Source organism: Terrapene carolina, unplaced genomic scaffold (assembly GCF_002925995.2).
Source record: "Terrapene carolina triunguis isolate 2854851 unplaced genomic scaffold, T_m_triunguis-2.0 Scaffold231, whole genome shotgun sequence".
Lineage (NCBI taxonomy): Eukaryota > Metazoa > Chordata > Testudines > Emydidae > Terrapene > Terrapene triunguis.
In genome coordinates, this window is record NW_020664582.1 from 20270830 (window position 1) to 20287241 (window position 16412).

At 43.3% G+C, this 16412-nt stretch overlaps 1 protein-coding gene across 4 annotated transcripts in view; it reads left to right on the forward strand.

Annotated features, from left to right (window-relative positions):
* Window positions 1-16412, forward strand: part of MYO1C (myosin IC) — a 111881-nt gene that overhangs the window by 70890 nt on the left and 24579 nt on the right. For all 4 annotated transcript variants that reach the window (XM_024194392.3, XM_024194391.3, XM_024194393.3 and 1 more), the window contains exons 15-18: window positions 11814-11908; window positions 12160-12206; window positions 12530-12610; window positions 12826-12931. In XM_024194392.3, coding sequence (XP_024050160.1) covers window positions 11814-11908; window positions 12160-12206; window positions 12530-12610; window positions 12826-12931 — 329 coding nt within the window. The remainder of the gene's footprint in view (window positions 1-11813; window positions 11909-12159; window positions 12207-12529; window positions 12611-12825; window positions 12932-16412) is intronic.

The window sequence follows — 16412 nt, forward strand, 5'->3', positions numbered from 1 at the left end:
TTTAGCGGGTCTAGTGAAGACCCACCAAATCAACAGCAGATCGCTCTCCAGTCGACCCCTGTACTCTACCCCCGACAAGAAGAGTAAGGTAAGTCAACGGGAGAGTTTCTGCCGTTGACCCCCTGCGGTGTAGACCCTGTGGTAACTTGACCTAAGGTATGTCGACTCTAGGTACGTTATTCATGTAGCTGGAGTTGCGTAGTGTAGGTCAATTTACCATGGTAGTGTAGACATAACCTCAGTTAAGACAACAGAATAAGTGGGTATAACTAACAAAAATGAGGCTAAAAAGAGAAAAGAATAGTAGTGATGTTATGGTGGAAGTCTGTTGTAGACCACCAAATCAAGAAGAGGAAGTGGATGAGACATTCTTCAAATAACGAGGAGTCCGGTGGCACCTTAAAGACTAACAGATTTTTTTGGGCATAAGCTTTCGTGGGTAAAAAACCCACTTCTTCAGATGCATGGAGTGAAAATGACAAATGCCGGCATAAATTTACTGCCACATTCTCTTCTCTTCTTGTACCAGTATATTTATGCCGGCATCTGTAATTTTCACTCCATGCATCTGAAGAAGTGGGTTTTTTACCCATGGAAGCTTATGCCCAAATAAATCTGTTAGTCTTTAAGGTGCCACCGGACTCCTCATTGTTTTTGTGGATACAGACTAACACGGCTACCCCTCTGATATTCTTCAAATAGGTAACAAGATTAGCTAACACACATGAGCTAGTATTAATGGGGGATTTTAGTTTCCTTGATATCTGTTGGAAGACTAATACAGCCAAAGGTGATAATAGAATAATAGAAATGTAGGACTGAAAGGCAATTCAGTAGGTCACCTAGTCCAGTCCCCTGCACTGAGGCAGGACTAAGTATTATCTAGACTATTTCACAAAGCTGAAAACAATTATGGACCAAATCAACTAGGAGGAAGAATTTAATCAGGAAAATATGAATGATAATTGAGAATAATTTAACACCTTTCTAGATGCCCAAAAACCACAATCCCATGATCAAGGAAGAAGGCTATGCTGGTTAAAAATAGAACCTGGATTAGAGGGGAAGTGAGGGTAGCTGTAAATGCGCACACACAAGCGCATGCGCACACAGTTGATAGTAATGACTATAAATCAGAAATTAAGAATTGTAGACTATTGATAAGGGAAGCCAAGGGACACAAGGAGAACACATGCCAGCATAATAAAGAACAATAAGAAGGTGTTTTTAAATTCTGACAATGATATTGGTCCTTTACTAGATGGAAGTAGTAGAACTATCAATAATGCAGAAAAGGCAGAAATGTTCAATAAATATTTCTTTTCTGTATTTGGGGCAAAAAACAACTGATGCGATCTCGTCACACGGTGATGATAAAAATCTTTCCATTCCACTAGTATTTCGGGAGGATGTTAAACAGAAGCTATTAAAGTCAGACGTTTTAAAATCAGATGGTCCAGATGACTTGCATCAAGAGTTTTAAAAGAGGTAGCGTAGGAGTTCACTGGACCATTAATATTGGTTTTCTATATGTCTGGTTAAGTTCCAGAATACTGGAAGATAGCTAATGTTGGTCCAATTTTTAAAAAGGATCAACTGGGTGACCCGGGTAATTATAGTCCTGTTGGTCTGACATTGCTCCCAGGCAAGATAATGGAGTGATTGACACGGGACTCAATTAATAATGAACTAAAGAGAGGTAATGAATTAATGCAAATCAACATGGATTAATGGAAAATAGATCTTGTCAAACTACCTTGATATCTTTTCTTGATGAGATTACAAGTTTGATTGATAAAAGTAATAGTGTTGATGTAATATACTTAGACTTCTGTACAGCTTTTGAGTTGGTGCAGTGTGACATTTTGATTAAAAAATAGAGTGATATTAAATTACCATGGCACACATTAAATAAATTAAAAACTGGTTAGCTGATAAGTCTCAAAATGTAACTGTCAACAGGGAATTGTAATGAAGCATGTCTGTTTCTAGTGGTGTCCTGCAGGGATCGAATCTTGGCCCAATATTATTTAATATCTTTATCAATTATTTGGAAGAAAACATAAAATCATCACTGAGTTTGCAGATGACACAAAAATTGGGGGAGTGGTAAATAAAGAAGAGGGCAGGTCACTGATTCAGAATGATCTAGATCACTTGGTAAACTGGGTGCAAGCAAACAATATGTGTTTTAATATGGGTAAATGTATAAAACTGGGAAGAAAGAATGTAGGCCATACTTACAGGATATATCCTGTAAGTTCTTAGTATGTGTAGGGGATATCAGAAAGTTGAGGAAACAACTAGGAGGTCATCCATTTTGGATCTGGTTTTGACCAACAGGGATGAATTAGTTGCAAACACGAAGGTGGTTGGGAACTTGGGAGGAAGTGACCATAATCTGATAGGATTCAAGATCCTAAGGAAAGGAGGACATGTGAACAACAAAACAAGGACACTGGACTTCAAAAAGGCAGACTTCAACCAACTCTGAGAAATAGTAGGCATGGCTCCAGAGAGAGACCAATTAGGAAGAAAAGGAATTGAAGGGGGTTGGCAGTTCCTAAAAGATGTAATACTAGAAGTTCAGCATCAAGTAATTCCTATGCAGAGAAAAGATAAGAGCTTTTAGATATCTAAAAACCCAAACAGATACATATAGGAAATGGAAGGAGGGGAATGTCACTAAGGAAGTGGACATGAGAAGAGCATGAGCGTGTGGGAACAAAATCAGGAAAACCAAGGCAAGGAATGAGTTGCAACTGGCAAGAAATGTGAGAGATAACAAGAAGGGCTTTTACAAATATCAGACAAAAAAGAAAGATCAGGGATGGTGTGGGTCTGCTGCTTAATGGAGAAGGTGAGCTGGTAACCAAAGATGATGATAAGGCGGAGTTGCTCAGTGCCTACTTTGCTTCAGTCTTCACACACAAAAAATAACGTGACCGGATGACTAACGAAGTTATCAGAGACAATAAAAGGAAAGGGACACAGATCAGGATAAGTAAAAAAAACACATCAGAGATCTTCTGTCTAAATTGAATGAATTCAAGTCATCAAGGCCTGATGCTATTTATCCCAGGGTGCTGAAGGAATTAGCTGAAGAAATCTCAGAGCCACTGGCAATAATATTTACAATCTCATGGATGACAGTAGAAGTCCTGGAGGGCTGAAGAAAGCTAATGTCGTGCCCATCTTTAAAAAGGGGAAAAAGGAGGAGCCAGGGAACTATAGACCAGTCAGCCTCCCCTCAATACCTGGGAAGCTACTAGAGCAATATATAAAACATTCAATTTGCAAATATATGGAGGATGAAGGGGTGATCACTAGCAGACAGCATAAATTTGCTAAGAACAAATCATGCCAAGCAAGCTTGATTTCATTCTTTGCCAAGGTAATTGGTTTGATGGATAGAGGGAATGCGGTGCACATAGTACAAGTGAACTTCAGCAAGGCTTTTGACACAGTCCTACATGACGTTCTTATAAGTAAACTGGAGAAATACAGGTTCTTCTTTGAGTGCTTGTTCATGTCAATTCCAATCAGGTGCACGCGCGCTGTGTGCATGTCAGCCGGAAGATTTTTCCCCTAGCAGTATCCAGAGGGTCGGCCTGGGTGCCACCCTGGAGTCGGGCCCTGCTGACCCGACCCCCACTCAGTTCCTTCTTGTGACGGCTAGCTGGAACTCCCTTGCTTCGACAAGCGCGTGCTTTGCAGTATCTCTGTCCTCATGTACATAGTTAGATTTAGCAGCATAGTAGTTTTATAGTTAGTGTAGGTTTTCTTACAAGTTTCCTTGGGGGGGAGAGGTCTTTCTCCCCGACACTTTTCTCTGGCACCGGGGTATGCCTCAGTCCCCGGGCTTTAAACTGTGATCGGACTGTGGCAGATTTATGCCAAGAAGTAATCCGCACTTGTCATGCCTTAAGTGTCTGGGCGCGGGGCATCTCAGAGACTGCTGCAAAATCTATAAGGGTTTTCGCCCCAGGACCCTTAAGGACAGAGAGCAGCACCTCCGAGAGAACCGGTGCCGAGGAAGGACTCAGAGACCCTCGGCACCCCCCGGCTCCGCCCACGGGCAGGCATTGGTGAGGCACCGCTCTCACTCCCCAGTGCCTCATCAGAAGAAAAAGGGAGATAGAGGGTGCTCCCCAGCTAGGTCTAAGAACCATTTAACCAGCAAACCCCCATCGGGTGCTCAATCAGCTCCCGTTGACTCCTGCCCCAGGAGGGGTGCAGTCGAGTCCGGACCCGCGCCACTCACCAGGCCGCCAACGCAAGGACATACAGCTGCCTTCCACACTGGAAACGTTCGATTCAGCAGCGGACCTGTTGGCACTCAGGGCGCTGCCCTCACATCCTAGGAGGGGGAGGTCGCCGGCACCAATCCCAGGCCCAGTACATTCTGTAGGCAAGCCAGGGATGATGTCTGCCATAAGGCCATCCCCATTGCATTGACTGCCGGCACTGGGGTCTCTGTAGGGGAGCTGTTCCAGTCCCCAGCTGGCACCGATCCCCAGCACCGAGGCTCCACTCCTCCCCTGGTCATCACAATCGGAGACCTTGGAGGTGAAGTCCTCATGTTCTAATAGGAGCAGAAGATCCTGCTCCCGCCATGATTGACATCCCTACCTGGCACCCTGGCAGGGCCAGTGGCAGGCTCCTCAGTGGCCCTTCTGGACACCTTGGGCCTCTCATCAAAGCCAGGGTTCCAGATTGGCGTCAGTGGCCTCAGTCTCGGGCACACCGACAACAGCACTGGCTGCCGCATTGTCCTCAGCACCGTTCACAGCACCGATTCCGCCATCGACCATGGCTGCGACTCCGATCCCAGCGTCAGCTGTGGCCCCCATCCCAGAGTCGTTTGCGGCACTGATCCCGGCAGCGTCTGCGGCACTGATACCAGCACCAATTCCGGCTCCGAGTGAGGTGCCAACCACAGCACCAACCGTGACACCGAACCCGGCATCGATCTCGGCACCGGCAGCAACACCGACCTCGACGCCAACCGCAGTGCCGGCGCCCCTTACCCCACAGGACCCCAGGTGGGGCCGAGGGCAGTGAACAGATCCCAGTACTGGATACCTTCTCATCCTAAGGTCGGCGGGTACCTCGACCACTCTGGTCTTAGAGGACACTAGGGTCCTTCAGCAGCTCCTGAGACAGGTGGCCCAGAACCTAAATATCAAAATAGAGGAGGTGGTGGAGGAAGCCAGTCCAGTGGTCGATAATTTCTTCCCTCCTGGGCCATCCCAAATCGCGCTGCTGCTGATCAAAACAATTAACAATGCCACAAAGACACCGTGGCAGACCCCGTCCTCGCTGTTGCCAACCGCCAAGAGATACAAGCGGAGATACTTTGTTCCCTCACGTGGTATGAACATTTGTACACCCGTCCCCAGCTGGACTCTCTGGTAGTGGATGCTGCTAGCCAGCATGAGCAGCAGGGCTACCGGGGCCCTCTCCCAAAAACTCCTCCGATCACTGCACACTCCACCAGGGCTCAGGCCTCTTCAATGGCGTTCCTGGCGCAGATTCCTAACCAGGACATTTGCAGAGCAGTGACGTGATCCTCCATACACAGTTTCATTGCACACTGTGCAATCATCCAGCAGGCCCGAGATGACGCGGCCTTTGGTAGAGTGGTGCTCCAATCAGTGTACAGCTCCGACCCCGCCTCCTGAACTTGGGCTTGGGAGTCACCTGATTGGAATTAACATGAACAAGCACTCGAAGAAGAAAAAATGGTTACTCACCTTCTCGTAACTGTTGTTCTTTGAAATGTGGTATTCATGTCCATTCCAATACCCTCCCTCTTACCCCTCTGTCGGAGTAGCTGGCAAGAAGGAACTTAGTGGGGGTCATGTCGGCAGGGCCCTATATTGGGTGCCCAGGCCAATCCTACAGATACTGCTAGGGGAAAAATCTTCTGGCTGTCGTGCACGCAGCACGTAAACACCTGATTGGAATGGACATGAACAATACATCTCGAAGAAAAACAGTTACGAGAAGGTGAATAACCATTTTTTCAGTAGAGCTACCATTAAGTGGATACATAAGTGGTTAAACAACCACAAAGAATAACTATTAATGATGTCACATTAGAAGGACGTCTCAAGTGGGGTTCCACAGGGATCTGTTCTGGGTCCAGTGTTGTTTAACATCTTTATTAATGACCTGGATGCAGGAATCATTATGCTACTGATCAAATTGACAGATGACAAAAAGCTTGGGGGTGGAAGGATTGCAAACACTTTGGAGGATAGAACTAAAAATCAAAGGGATCTTGATAAATTTGGAGAACTGGGCTACAGATAGCAAAATGAAATTCAACAAAGACAAATGTAAGGTGCTACACTTAGGGAAGGAAAAACCAAATGCACAAATACAGAATGGGGGATAACTGGCTTGGCGGCAGCAGCACTACTAAGAAGGATCTGGGAGTTGTGGTGGATCACAAGCTCAACATGAGTCAACAATGTGATGCTGTTACAAAAAAGCAAATGCAAGTCACTGGAGGTGATAGTATCGCTCTACTCAGTGCTGGTTAGGCCTCAGCTGGAGTACTGTGTCCAGTTTGGTCATCACTGTTGTGACAGACCCAGACCAGTGGGGTACAGGAGTCTGGTACAGGGCAAATATACTGGTCACTGGATGAGTAGTTTTCTGTTCCCTGAGTGACCAGAGCAGGGGCTGCACTAGAGTAATCAGGAACCTGCTAGAACCAGTTAAGGCAGGCAGCCTAATTAGGACACCTGGAGCCAATTAAGAAGAAGCTGCTAGAATCAATTAAGGCAGGCTAATCAGGGCACCTGGGTTTTAAAAGGAGCTCACTTCAGTTTGTGGTGCGAGTGTGAGGAGCTGGGAGCAAGAGGCGCAAGGAGCTGAGAGTGAGAGGGTGTACTGCTGGAGGACTGAGGAGCACAAGCGTTATCAGACACCAGGAGGAAGGTCCTGTGGTGAGAATAAGGAAGGTGTTTGGAGGAGGCCATGGGGAAGTAGCCCAGGGAGTTGTAGCTGTCATGCAGCTGTTACAGGAGGCACTATAGACAGCTGCAGTCCACAGGGCCCTGGGCTGGAACCCGGAGTAGAGGGCAGGCCCGGGTTCCCCCCAAACCTCCCAATTGACCTGGACTGTGGGTTCTTCCAGAGGGGAAGGTCTCTGGGCTGTTCCCCAACCCACATGGTGAATCTCTGAGGCAAGAAAATCCACCAATAAGCGCAGGACCCACCAAGATAGAGGAGGAACTTTGTCACGCTGTATAGAATGGATCCTTTCCAGTTTCTCTACATCCTGAGGCAAGCAATAAAGATGATCAAAGGGACTGAATACAAGCCATATGTTTAGTTTGGAAAAGAGGGGAGGAGGGAGACATGATAGCAGTCTTCAAATACTTGAAAGGCTGCCATAAAAAAGGATGGAGAAAAATTGTTCTCTCGAGCTACACAGGGCAGGACAAGAGGCAATGGGTTCAAACTACAGCATAGCATATTTAGATTAAATCTTAGGGAAAACTTCCCAACTGACCGGGAACTCCTTGTATTGGTGGAAAGATCAATTTAATGTCTGCCTGGGCGTCCCTTTCTTCTGCCCAGCTCTAACTACGACAATGGGCACATTACTGTTAGGGTCAGGAGCACACCTCAGCACACTCACAATTCGGCAGTATGGTCACCTCAGGAAACCAGCCTCCATATCAACTTGTTATAACTCAGGGCAGTCAGAAATGACTGCTTTCAGTTCCTACCCCTCATCAAGATCAAATCAGTCAGAATCATTATGGACAATGCGGCTTCCATGTTCTGTATCATCAAACAGAGAGGAGCAAGACCGCTTCCCTGTTTGCTGAAGCTATAAAGTTATGGAACTCATGTGTAGGCCATCAGATTTAGATCTCAGCCATTTACCTTCCTGTAGTCCAGAAGGTCACAGCCAATGTGCTCAGGAGGTGCTTCTCACCATACTATGAATGGGAGTTGGACTCTCAAATTCTTCATGGGATATTCCAGTTGTGGGACTTCCACGGAAACTATTCACTACATTCAGCAACAGGAAGTGCCCCTAATTCTGCACAAGACGAGACCTTGGTCACCTCTCTTTGGAAGACGCCTTTCTGCTTCCTTGGACAAAGGGCCTGTTCTATGCATTCCTTCCGACACCACTAATTCTAAGAGTGATGAACAAGATCAGGCAAGGACATGGCCACGGTTATCCACGTAATATTGACCTGGCCAAGGCAAGGTTGTTCGCCTTACCTGCTTCACCTCTATGTCCAACTGGTGCTCAAGCTTCTGACCATTCTTCATCTTCTCTCCCAGGATGTGAGTCGTGCTTCACCCCAACCTAGAGGTCCTCTGTCTCCAAGCATGGCTCCTAGATGGCTCATGGGATTAGAATCCACCTGCTCAACAGCAGTACGACGAGTATTACTAAACTGTAGAAGGGAGTCAACTCATATTACTTACCTTCAGATATGGAAAATGTTCAACCACTAGTGTCGCCGTCACTACCTTGTGCTTGAATCTTCTTTGTTCTCAGCCATCTTGGATTTAAAAATTTGGTTTTATCAATTATCTCTGTTAATCTCACCACAATACCAGCATTTCATTCCCCACTAGAGAGGTTTTCTATTTTTGCTCCCCCTCTGTTCTTGAGGTTTATTAAGGGTCTGGGGAATCTTTATTCCCAGGTTAAGGATCCTACTCTGACATGGGATCTCAATCTGGTACTTAGATACCTTATCAGACCTCCGTTTGAACCTGTGGCAGCTTGCTCCTTGCCTCACTTATCTATTAAGACATCCTTTCTAGTAGGTATCACACCAGCCCACAGGATTGGAGTCTTGATCGCAGATCTCCCGCTCACAATATTTTTCAAGGACAAGGTCTCCCTATGACGGCACCCAAAGTTCTCATCTAGGTTGCTGTCAAATTTACATCTTAGTCTATTCATCTACCAGTATTTTTTCCTGAACCACATAAATCTCAGTGGGAGACTTCCCTTCATATGTTGATGTACGATGGGCATTGGCCTTTTAGCTGGACAAGACCAAACAGTTTTGGATATCACCTAGATTCTGTCTCCATTGTAGATAGATCAAAGGGGTCCATGATCTCTTCACAGAGACTGTTGAGATGGATCTCTGAGTGTATTATTTCTTGCTGTGGTGCTGCCAGTGGTTTGCCTCCCCAGAGGATTATAGCACACTTTACCAGATCACAAGCAACTTCTTCAGCATTATTCAAAAACATTCCAGTGTGTGAGATATCCAGAGCTGCTATATGACTTCAGTGGGTTCTTTCTAAACACTATGCCTTGGTCCATGCTGTCAGATCTGATGCAGCACTTGATTCCGCTGTACTGTCTTCAGTCTTGGACTTGATTCCGAAGCTCCCTCCTTGTGAGTATACTGTTCAGGAATCACCTGAAGTGAAGCACCCATAGGGATGCTACTCAAGAAGAAGAAAAGGTTACTCACCTTGTGTAGTAACTGTGGCTCTTTGAGATGTGTCCCCCGATGGGTGCTTCACTATCCCCTCTGCTTTAGACTGTTTTTGTTGGACATTCAGATAGAGAAGGAACTGAGGGCATTTCGCCCGTGCAGCACTATATACTGTTGCAGCATGGCATAAGATTATATAGAGCGCATGTGCAGGCCGAATGGACACTGCTAATGGAAAATCTCCAATCAAAGGCTCAAGAGGCACATGTACACCTGAAGTGGATCACCCATAGGGACACACATCTCAAAGAACCACAGTTGCTGCACCAGGTGAGTAACCTTTTCATTGTTTTCATCAGTACCACTACCTGCCCAGTTATTCCCCATTTTGTATTAGTTTTTAATTCTAATCCTGTCCTCCAAAGAGCTAACCACTCCCAGTTTGGGGTCATCCAGAAATTTTATAAGCATACTCTATATCCAAATCATTAATGAATCATTATTGAAAATGTTGAATAGTTCCATACCAAGGACAGACTCCTGTGGGACCTCACTAGATACATCCTCTGAGTTTGACAAAGAGCTATTGATAACTACTCTTTGAAAACAGTCTTTCAACCAGTTGTGCAACCACCTTATAGTAATTTCATCTAAACTTATTTCCCTAGTTTGCTTATGAGAATGTCATGTGCAGCTGTCAGAAGCCTTGCTAAAATCAAAATATGTTACAACTACAGCTTCTCCTCTATGCACTAGGCCAGAAATCCTGTCAAAGAAGAAAATTAGATTGATTAGCATGATTTCTCCTTGAGAAATCCACGTTGGCTATTACTTATCACCCTATTATCCTCTAAGTGCTTATAAATTGATTGTTTAATAATGTGTTCCAGTATCTTTCCAGGTATTGAAGTTAGGCTGACTGGGCTATAATTCCCTGTTCCTCTTTGTTCTCCGTTTTGAAGATAGGCACCTCTGAACTTCTCTGGGACCTCACCCATCCTTCATGAGGTCTCGATGATAATCACTAACTGTTCTGAGATTGATTCAGGTAGTTCCTTAAGTACCCTACATACTTCATCAGGCCCTGCCAACTTGAATAGATCTAACTTATCTAAATAGTCTTCAACTTGTTCTTTCCCTTTATAACACAACAATAAAAACAAGCAGCATAAATACAGTAAACAAATACAAGAAATAAAATTACTTATAACACAGAAATGTAGAAAGAACTAAGACAATCATCAGTACACATTTCATACAGGAGAGAGGCCTACAAAAACAGAGTAGGTACAAGAGAAATCAGACACTAAAGGTAATTGTTAGGTCCCTCAGATAACAAGAAATCTGAAGAACTTTAAAGAAGTTTTTAACTTAATCCTCTATTTCAAAAATAGCCAATGCAATCACTAAATAAAGTTTTAACACAGGAGTCAGGAGAGCATAAATATCCAGACAAACTGCTGAATGTTAAATAGTTTGCAAACCAGAGAAACAATTCAGGAAGATCAGCCAGAAAACTCTTGCAAGAGTCCAAATTAGGAATAAGTAGAGCATGGACTGGAAATGTATGATTTTTAGTGAGATTTAAACAATGCTGCTGCTATTGTAATCTTTCTTAGTTTTTTTTATATATAGCACCATTCACCATGGCTTTCTGCTTTCTAGTTGACATTCTGGGATTATTGCCCCTTCTTTGACTCTAATAAAGTATCTCTACGGCCTCCACACAAATTTAGTGGGTTTTCAGTCCCTAATTTTGCCCTTCAGATTGCTTTATCTCCATTTCATAGAATCATAGGAGTGGAAGGAACCTTGAGAGGTCATCTAGTCCAGTCCCCTGCATTCATGACAAGTGTTTGTCTAACCCGTGCTTAAAATTTTTAGAATGGTAATTTTAAAAACTGCAACATCAATAAACCAGGTCTTTTCAGTCATCCCTGAACCTTTTCATATTCTCAATTCAAGGTCTGAATGGCATCATCCTTGTGACAACCTCCCAGAGTGGGTTCCCTGATAACTTAATCTCTGTTGCCAGAAACCTTCAGGTCTCTGGCCTGCTGTCTCCAGTGCGATTTCACATGCACACAGAGTTGACCCGCTTTCTTCTAAAAAGTTAATCACTTATCCCTTTGGAACAAGTCCAAATATTTTTCTGGGACTGGAGTGATAGTTGCTGGTCTGTGGCTCCCATTTACCTTAGTATTGCTGTTCCTAGAGAGAAACACAGTGTCAGATTACCTGTTTTCCTTTGGTCCCATCCCTCTGCCAAGAGCTGTGATGGTTCTGTACTTAGCATCAGTAGTACTTGTAAATGAATCCTATTTGAGGCTAGTATCTTCTCCTCATTAAGCCTTTTTGCTTTCTCCCCAGACATAAGCTGGCTGACCAGAAGACTCGGAAGTCTCTAGGGCGAGAAGAGTTCCGTCTCTTGCACTATGCTGGAGAGGTCACCTACAGTGTCACAGGTAAATGTTACACAATAACTACACCATTGCCTGACACCAGGGTCACTTCCCGTCCCCATTTTCTCCCACTTCAGACAGTTACACTTCCTTTTTCTCCTCCTATCTCCTGCCGTTCAGATTAATACATTCATACAATATCTAAATATGTAATTTGATTAATCAAATTACTTTTCCAGCTCAAGGTCCTGCCTTATTGAGGAGGACTTCCCATGAAACAGCCACAGCAGATTGAGTTGTTTGTTTTTCTCTAGGTTTTCTGGATAAAAATAATGACCTTCTATTTCGGAACCTGAAGGAGGTGAGTGTCGATCGAGATCTGCCTGTTTTGTGGAGCATTGTAAAGTATCAAGTTGAGAATGGAGAGGGCTGTGAAGGTATCATCTCTGTCTTGGACCTTTCAGTCTTCAGGATGCATTGTCTACATGGCTACACTATGCAAAAAAAACCCTGAGGTCTCAGAGTTTGTTTTATCTTTGGTGTTTATCATAGAAATCAGAGATAGAAAAGACAAACTGGGTCTCATCTGTTCCCCTGCCAACTCCCAAAAATACACATTCTAGTACTTTGTGCAGTCTGCCTTTAAAATTTTTCATGCATTTGTCCTCTGCTGTTTCTTTCTAGACCATGTGCAACTCGGAGAATCCCATCATAAATCATTGTTTTGAGAGGACTGAGTTGACGGATAAAAAGAGACCTGAAACGGTAAGAACACAAGAGTTGGACTGAAGCATAGTCATTTCCAATTACTGAAGATAATGTCCCCTTCTCTCTAACATTGTGGTGTAAAATAGGTCTTCCATGATGTTTAAAGCTTTGATACTGAAAAGCTTGTTCTTAGCCTTATGCGTGTGGTGCAGTGTCACAAAAACTAGTCATAATCAATCACTTCATATCTGAGTCTTTCTTCTTTCTTCTAGGCAGCAACTCAGTTTAAGAACAGTCTGTCCAAACTAATGGAAATTCTGATGTCCAAGGAGCCATCATACATTCGCTGCATTAAACCTAATGATGCTAAACAAGCTGGTAAGGTTTTAATGACACTCTCTCTCTTGTCTGCTGCTTCAGGAAATTTCCAGTCTTTAGCAATGTGTAGGAAATTCACACCAAGAGTTATAACTTGGGAGCACAGATCAGGTAAACGTGCTGTCCAAATTCCACTAAGATAAAATAATTGATTTGTAGAGCGTCAAGATGGGTGAGGTAATATATTTTACTGGACCAACTTTTGTTGGGGAAAGAGATAAGCTTGTGTCTATTCTGTATTCATGATCAATTATTTTCTTGCCCTCATCGTAGCCATGACCCATTCACTGGAGAAGTGCTATCAGGATGTAGAATGACCATCATCAACGTTCCGAGCTCTCCATTCTGATTCTTTACCTAGTTCCTGTCTCATAAGAATCCTAAATAGTTATTAGGTTGCTTTATGGCCTGTGTTATACAGGAGGTCAGACAAGATGATCTAATGGTCCCCCTTCGAGCCTTAAAAATCTATGAATCTGTTTTTTAAGCTTTACTGTTTGTTGCTGCCTGTTTATTGTCATCATATTAATAGTAATTTGAGTTTGGGTTTTATTGCCAGGGACTTTATTTTGCTTGGTGTTCCATTGCCAAGCAAGAAATTCTCAATAAAATTTCTGTCACCAATAGAAGCCTCTCCATGTGGCTGAAATTGGAAAAGAAAAGAGCTATCAATTAGAAATAGGCCAAGGGGAAAACCATTAAAACTTGTCAGAGTTGAAAAATTGAAACATAATTAAATTCTTCATTTTAACAAGCTTTCTTATTCTCCCTCTTTCACCTCTCCCATTGTCATAGCACCTTTTAAGGGAAACTCTTGCTTAAACGTCTCTTAAATGGCATCAGGGATCCTTGTTGAGGAAAGAATCCATCTCAGGTGGTATCTCTGGTATTTTGTCATTGATGCTGTTTCTTTTTAAGACAAACATGTCAAAAACACAAAGGAGAAGAGAGAAAAGAATAGCAACAGATAGGAAAATGCAACTTCTATTCTTAGTGCTTGCATTTCAGTTACAGGAAGATCATAGGCACATGGCCCGTGGCCCAATTAGGCACTGTTGGCAGGCAAGAATTGCTGTTAGCTCATTGAACTGGTCACAGCAAAGTTCTGAGATGTGACTCTTTGCAACAATTATTCAGGCTATAGCTAGAGAAATGGTGATGTTATCCAGTTTCCCCTTCTTGTGTGGTCTTGTCAGAATATCTAGGAAATAGAAGGCCCAATGATGTGATGATAAATCCCCAAACCTCCATGTGTGGGGGTGGGGATGCCAGTGCTGGTGATAGAGTGGATAAAAATTGATTATTTTTTATTTAAATCATACAGGTTTATTTGTTAAAACTAATTAAATCTATTTAAAATAAAATTTAAAACTGACAACCTATATCAAAGCATAATTTGATAAATTAAAATAATTTAAATTAAATACAAAAAATAGTATTAAGTAATACATGATTGCTACCAAGTTTTAAAGAGGGTTCAACCACTGAACTACAGGAAGTCACTGGCTAAGCCCCTGGAACCAGAGTTTGTTGAAGTGCTAAAGCAGCTTTGGATAGCAGTAGCCTCTTCTGAAGGTGAAGAGAAAATATTTTCTTCATTCAGTTTATTCAGCTAGTTCAGTTCAATGACTAGTTGATTAAAAATTAAGAAACCAATTGGGAATAGAAAAAGCAGGAAAGCATGTTTTCCTCTTCCAATCTATGAATAAAACTAGGTGGAAGAGAATGAGATCATCTAGTTCTAACATCTTGAAGAACGTGGTGACCAAAAACAATCAGTTCATTTCACTCACTACAAATAATACTTCCTTTGTTTAATAAATCACCTAATTTTAAATGCAAAACTTGTTTTTGCTTAAAAAAAAATAAAAAAAATTTTTTTTGTATATATCCAAAGGTAATTTTATTTTGTTAAAAAAATTAAAATGCTGGTTTTTGTGCATTTTTCCATTGAATTTGAATTGCCACCCAAACTGAGCTTGACACAAATCACAGGTAAAACGTTAATCATTTAATAAATAGAAAATGGTAAATGATGTATTTCCTAACATAATTTAAAAAATGTAAAAATTAAGAATGTAAATAAATGAAAGTTAAGCTATGTAACTGATTAAATAATGTGTATAGATATATTGTATCCTCGTGACTAGCACAAAAAAAAAGCACCAAAATTAATGTTATTTGAAAATAACATTTTTTTAATGGTTACCATTAAAATGCAAAATTTGTTTTTGCTTAAAAAAATAGAAAATAAAAAAATGGGGGGAGGGATAGCTCAGTGGTTTGAGCATTGGACTGCTAAACCCAGGGTTGTGAGTTCAATCCTTGAGGGGGCCACTTAGGGATCTGGGGCAAAATCAGTACTTGGTCCTGCTAGTGAAGGCAGGGAGCTGGACTCAATGACCGTTTGGGGTCCCTTCCAGTTCTATGAGATAGGTATATCTCCATTTTATTTATTTATATTTTATATTATTATAACTAATGAGAATCAATAACTAAACAGTATAAATACAAAACATTATTAAAATCAAAGATTTAAATCATGGTTACCTGCTTGCTGGTTTAAATGATTAAAATTGCTGATTTAAATCAGTCCCCCCTGGCTGGATAATGTGGTGGTGGTGGTGATTATGATGTTACTCCAGTCTTTGTCAGACTAAAAGGATTGCTGTCATGCTGAGCTGTGTAAGTTGCCCAGTGCTCCTGAGAAAAGTCCAAAGAAATCGAAGCCTTGTCCATTGTCACATTTCCAAATGGTTCATATGTGAATATGTTTGTCCCCATAGAAAGGTTTGAGTCTGTTGCTGTAACAAATCTATAATCTCACCAGAAGCCTTGAAACCACCTATTTAGCAGCTGTTTTAGCTCCAACAAACTCTGTTTATATTTCTTTGAATCTGATTTGTGCTTTCTTTCAACAATTTTACTGAACAACCCATAGTAAGGCTCAACATAACCAACTTTCTACTCGCACAAAACCGAACACCCTTGCCCTGACCCCTGCCAGTCCCCTCCAATGAGGCGCCTCCCCTCCAATGAGGCCCCGCCACCACTAACGCCATACCCCCCTCCCCCCCCCCGTCGCTTACTCTCCCCACCCTCACTCACCCGCTCATTTTCACTGGGCTGACTCAGGGAGTCAGGGTGTGGGAGGGTGCTGAGGGGTGGGGCCGAAGGGTTCAGAGTATGGGAGGAGGCTCCAGGCTGAGGCAGGGGGTTGGGGTGTAGGAGGGGGGGTATGGGCTCTGAGGTGTAGGTTCCAGGGTGGGGCCAGAAATGAGGGGTTCAGGGTGCAGGAGGGGGCTCCGGGCTGGGGCAGGGCATTGTGGTGGTGGTGGGGGGGTGAGGGCTCCAGCTGGGAGTGTGGGGCTGGCGATGAGGGATTTGGGGTGCAGGAAGGGGCTCCAGGCTGGGGCTGAGGGGTTCTGAGTGCAGGAGGGGGATCAGGGCACTGGGGCAAGGGGATGGGGGGGGGGGGGGG